This window comes from Branchiostoma belcheri, unplaced genomic scaffold (assembly GCF_001625305.1).
Source record: "Branchiostoma belcheri isolate BF01 breed outbred unplaced genomic scaffold, Haploidv18h27 scaffold95, whole genome shotgun sequence".
In the NCBI taxonomy this organism is placed as follows: Eukaryota; Metazoa; Chordata; class Leptocardii; order Amphioxiformes; family Branchiostomatidae; genus Branchiostoma; species Branchiostoma belcheri.
This window is the reverse complement of record NW_017804631.1, coordinates 534,169-539,598: the sequence shown is the minus strand read 5'-3', so window position 1 is coordinate 539,598 and position 5,430 is coordinate 534,169. Positions and strand designations below refer to the sequence as shown.

General features: G+C 38.7%; 1 protein-coding gene across 1 annotated transcript in view; it reads right to left on the bottom strand.

Annotated features, from left to right (window-relative positions):
* Positions 1–2,883: 2,883 nt before the first annotated feature.
* Positions 2,884–5,430, bottom strand: part of LOC109461725 (cytochrome P450 2U1-like) — a 5,856-nt gene continuing 3,309 nt past the window's right edge. Inside the window, exons 4-6 of the mRNA XM_019758113.1 lie at positions 4,153–4,233; positions 3,383–3,845; positions 2,884–3,192 (exon numbers count right to left, since the gene is read on the bottom strand). Coding sequence (XP_019613672.1) covers positions 3,011–3,192; positions 3,383–3,845; positions 4,153–4,233 — 726 coding nt within the window. The 3' untranslated portion in view covers positions 2,884–3,010. The remainder of the gene's footprint in view (positions 3,193–3,382; positions 3,846–4,152; positions 4,234–5,430) is intronic.

The following is a 5,430-nucleotide window of genomic DNA, read 5'->3' as shown; positions in this document are numbered from 1 at the left end:
AACAGGTCTAGGCATCCTATTACATGTATAGGCTTAAATGCTACAAAATGACCCATGAAGTCAACACAAAAGGCTGCAATGATAGATGGGAAAACTGTAACAACTAGGAAGAAAAGGACTTTCCTCAACTGTTGGGGGGCAAAATATGAGCATTTTTCAGTTGATTCAGGACCAGAATCAAATTTTTTTTTTTTTTGCAAATCAGAAAAAAATGAAGAAGCGAATCCGAGAACCAACAAATTAAATTGGTGTGGCCTTAGTACTCTTTATTTTCATTTCTTCACATTTTCTTCATTTCCTTTGGAATTGGCATTCTATGACATTAACGTTAGTATTGTTTTCCAATATTGCAATATTGCAATTTACGGCAAATATTTGCCCATTTAGCTGCTTAAGTATAATTTATGGTATGGTTGAAAACTTTTTTTTCTTTTTGGAAACGAACGAAAATTCATGCGCACCCGGATGTCATCCATATAATCAAAAATCAACATGGCCTAACTATTCAGCACCAAGGACAGCACCATCTAGTTTTACCACTCTCATTCAACCAGTTATTTTATGTCAGACAATATGATGTAATGTCGTCAATGAGCTTTAAACATTTCCTTCAATATCCCTGGGGACCAATTTCATTTATTATGTCCATGTAAAATATTAGGATCGGAAGAAAATTGTGAAAAATGCAAGGAAAGTAGCAAAATACAGGAAAAGCAGGGGGAATATACATTATCCTGTAATTATTTTATTCCATAAGTAGCGCCCTTAATGCATAGCTGCCATAATTCATTGAATGTAAAGTAAATTGTTCATGCCATAATTATTTATGAAAAGTTTAAAGTTGATTGATGTAATACATTATGAAGGGTACAAGTGGTACCCATGGTGCATTGCGAAATAGAACCCGGGAGATGCGAATCAAGATGGCGGCCGTGCTTGGAACTGGAAGGGACACCTCGGGCAAAAATCGTCCTTGTAGGCTGTTTAACGTCAGTTTTAGGAGGTAAGTTACTGTCAGGTTGTTTCCTAAGTCCTTCCTCGTCATTTCAAGCAAAAATGTTTGAAAAGTCGGAAGCAACATCGTGGAAAATTTCGGGGTTTTTGTTTAGAAGAAGACTAAAAGACTGCTGTCGTCTGCAATCTCCAAGCAGATGTTGGGTGGGCGTGGCAACGTTCAGTGCTGGACACATTGTTCTTGTAGGGGACGGGCTTCTGTGCATGAAAAAATGTTTTACAACGTTTTTGGTTGCAAACTTTTACATTATTTTATCATTCCACATCTGTTACGCTGTTACCTGACTTCGTGGTTTAAACTTTAAGATTTTAGGTCTCTTTGGAATAAGCCATTTTGCACATCTTTTAAACACAAAACTTTTTTCAAACATAGACAGAATGAGATTTTTTTACTGTATAATGCAATAAGACTTTATTCCCTTTCGTGTAATAATTCTATTTCTTCTTAATTAATGCATCACGTTATATAAAATCCCCACATCCAACCATTTCCCTTTCAGTGAATAAAAGCACTAACAAAATCACCACTCCCCTAATAATTAGTTTATCAAGCCTTAACCGCCATGCCTTCAAAATCATACATATAATGCATTAGTTGTAGAAACATATTAGTAAAAATAAGCTGAAAACAATATATATTGATGAATGTTTGATCCAGGTTGCTCAGGTTTACATTCCAATCTGAGATTCAAAACTACCGGACACTCTCAACTAGAGCTGTGTACCGGTACGCAGTACCGATACTGTACCAGAAAAATTGATTAGGTACAGGTCCAAAATACCTACTCCCTCAGTACCGGTACTGTACCTAAACAATTTCACACCAATTTTATGCCTATTTGTGACCTCAAATGTGTATAAAGGTGGTTAACAATGGGTCCCTGTGTAAGGACAGCGTGTTCATGAAAACAAAACACTTAGTTTTGCCTATATTTTATCTGAGCATTCGCCATGAACAAAGAATAAACCTTAACTATCAAGTTTATTTATGTTTTTTTTTGTTATTGAAGGAGTTCAGAAGACCATATAAATTGGTCGAATTGTTCAGGTACAGGTTCAGGTCCGGACCTGTACCTAAACCTGTGTACCTGTACCTGTACCTGTACCTAAAATTTGTTTAGGTACACAGCTCTACTCTCAACCAGTACAAAAAAAATCAGACTACCAAAACCAAACTCCAACTCTCAGAAAAGGTGCTTTCTGTACAGAATGTCACAATTCTGGAACAACACAGGCGACAACTAGCAAAGTATTGGACTGTAAATAGTGTATTTAAGGAATTGTATGTTCCTCTTCAATTGTAATACATGTATGTATAATATGAATTTAATGTGTAGACCACAGGAAGAATAGCCTTTTATGAGGCTAATTGTGGATCTAAATAAAACTCAAACTCAGGTTACTCAGGCAACTGGATAGAGTTTGGAAGCTGTCAGACATTGCAAGTACATATAGCATCCACTACGTTTCATCACCAATGAGTAGGGGATGCTATTTGAAACGTCTGACAGTTTTCAAAATCTATCCACAGTTGCTTGACTATGAGTATGACTTTTTTCTTATGAATAAGAAAAAAAACACAACAACAATGAAGCAAAAAATAGAGAACTCTAAATAATATATATAGTTTGTTGTTTTACATTTTTGAGAACATATTTCAGCACTCACACCATAAAGACACTGCATTTTCTTACACAGTTTTTAGTTACTACTTGAACCTCGTATTACTTAAGTGGCACAACTGGTGTGTTAACTGGTTAATATTTGATCTACATTTACAAGCAATATGAAGGGTGGATTATACAAATCATACATCATTAAGTATTATCAGAAATCAGTCATACGATTTCAAAAGTCAATGAAATACGAATTGATCATAGTAAATTAAAACAAAATGCAATACTTTTTAACAGATAGCTAAGGGCTAAGCCATTTAAGTTGCAATCAGGTGACTTTGGTTGGCAATCATGTGATTTAGGCCAGTCAGTTCAACTTTCTACTCCCTTGGAATGGCATGAAGATCAAAATCTTCGGCCGTATTTGCAAACCCAACTTTTCCCATGGTGGATGGTAGAGGGGCGCCCTCTGGCAGTTTGAAGGTGAAGTGCTGCATGAGGGAGGTGAAGAACAGGAACAGCTCCATCCTGGCCAGCTGTTCCCCCAGGCACACACGCCGACCTGGCAACAGAACACAGAGCTCACATTGAAGACAGCATTATGTAATGTAAGGACCAAACAAAAATTTGCTCCCAAAATAGGTTTTAAAGGCCCCTACACTCCTGTAAAAAAATTCTGGTGAGAACCCTGTATTTATGATATTGTGATGATGTACATTTGTATGTCCGTTCGACAAAATTTTGCAACTTACCCATGGAGAATGGAATGAAGTTGTCCCCCTTTCTGATCTGACCGCTGTCGTCCAGAAACCTCTCAGGTTTGAAGACATCCGGCTCAGGGTAGACCTCGGGATCATGCAGAACTGCCCAGAGGTTGGGGAACACAGTCGTGTCTTTCGGTATGTCGTAGCCAAACAGGGTGGTGTCGTTGGATGTGCTGTGCATGACGCCATTTGCGGCAATGGGATTGATACGCATAACTTCTGCGAGGACGGCCTCTGTGTAGGGCAGCAGGCTGCGATGGCTGACAGACGGGGTGAAGTTCTGCCCGATGTTTTCGTCGATCTCTCGGTGCACGTTGTCTTGTACGTCAGGGTGTCTCAGCATGTACAGGAGGGCCCAGGTTAGGGTGCTGGATGTGGTCTCTGTTCCAGCTAGAAACAGATCTCCAATCAGGTACTCCAGCTGTTTGTCTGTGAAGTCATTTCCTTCTCCCTGAAATGAATGGATGGATGGATAGTCATGATAGTGGTTTGATTAAAAGTTCAAAATTCATTTTTTGAATATCAACCCAGCCTTTTGTGTTGACTTCATGGCTCCTATCATAGTATTTGGGGCTTTAATATATAGGTTGCCTTGACCTGTATTTATTCTTATTTTGTCTTTGCCCTGTGGTATCATGTTTTTTCTGAAAAATCTGAGAACCAACAAATTAAATTGGTGTGGCCTAACAACAGGAAAAAAGACTTGAACAAACCTCACATACAATTAGAGCAAAAGCAACTACAAAAAGTAAGACCACCTTGTTCCTCATCTCTAGCAGAAATGTATCGATGAAGTCTCGTATGTCGTTGGGGTCAAATGTTTCCTTGTGCGCAGCAATGTCTTCTCGCATGACAGAAAGGCAGGTTTCCAGGTTGGTCTGCACTTTGGCAAAAGCTCTCTTCACCACTGGAATGTGCCGTGCCCATGGGAAAAAGTTTGCTATGGCTGCCACTTGTTGTTCAAAACCAAGATTTTGATCAAAAGCCTTCATGATCTTTTCAAACTTCTTGTCATTATACTCGAAGCGTTTGCCAAGTACTATGGAGCAGATGACGTTACCAACTGCGTTCTGAAGCGGAAGCCTGATGCTGAACGGCTTCTCTCCCTTCTTGAGTATTTCCTCCCGTAGCCCTTGTATTTCCTCCAGGATTTTCCCCTCCAAACTGCGTTTTCCAAAGCCGAAGTCTCGGAGACCCATGATGGTAAACTTGCGCTGCTGCTTCCAGAATGGTCCGTAGGGAAGATCAAGTATTCCTGTACAATAACGATATAATTTTTTTTTCTTGAAATTTGATCTAATGATAATTTCACAATATAACATTATCATATAAGGTCCATCTGGAATCTAAACTAAAGAAGTAACATTTGCAAAGCAAATGCATATTATGTTTACCTTCGGACATGGTCTGCCCTGTTAATTTTTACTCAAACACACATAGTTTACATGTACTACTAGTATATGGTGACAGCGGTAGAGCACCAGTCACCATGGTGGCAGACGTCCACGATCATGTCATTGGCCAGGTCGGAGGTTACTCTCATCTGCCGAATAAACATACCCCCGGAATAAACGTACCCCCCGGACAAATCTTCAAAATCAAATAAACATACCCCCGGAATAAACGTACCCCCCGTAAAATTACCAAAATTGACGAGTAACCTGTGTCTCTTGTACTAAAATGCGCCCTTACTGATATATGCACAAAATCTTTAACTGTTATTTGCAATTAGGAATTTAAATAGACAAAAAAAAGAGCATTTAATATTTCGTATTTTGATAAGCACCACCCATGACAATAGAACATTCAGACGAATTTATGCACGCGGTGATTGCAAAAACCGGCCCGAAAATGACAAGTTTCTCGCTACAATACGCGTTTATAAACGTCTTCACGTCGATGATTTGTCAATTTTTTTCACACGAAGTTGAAAAAAATTACTGGTTTTCAAAAAATTAATAAACGTACCCATATGTTTATTCGGCAGATGAGAGTAGTGTAATGGAACAGAAGAGGAGGAAGAAACTGAGTAAAAA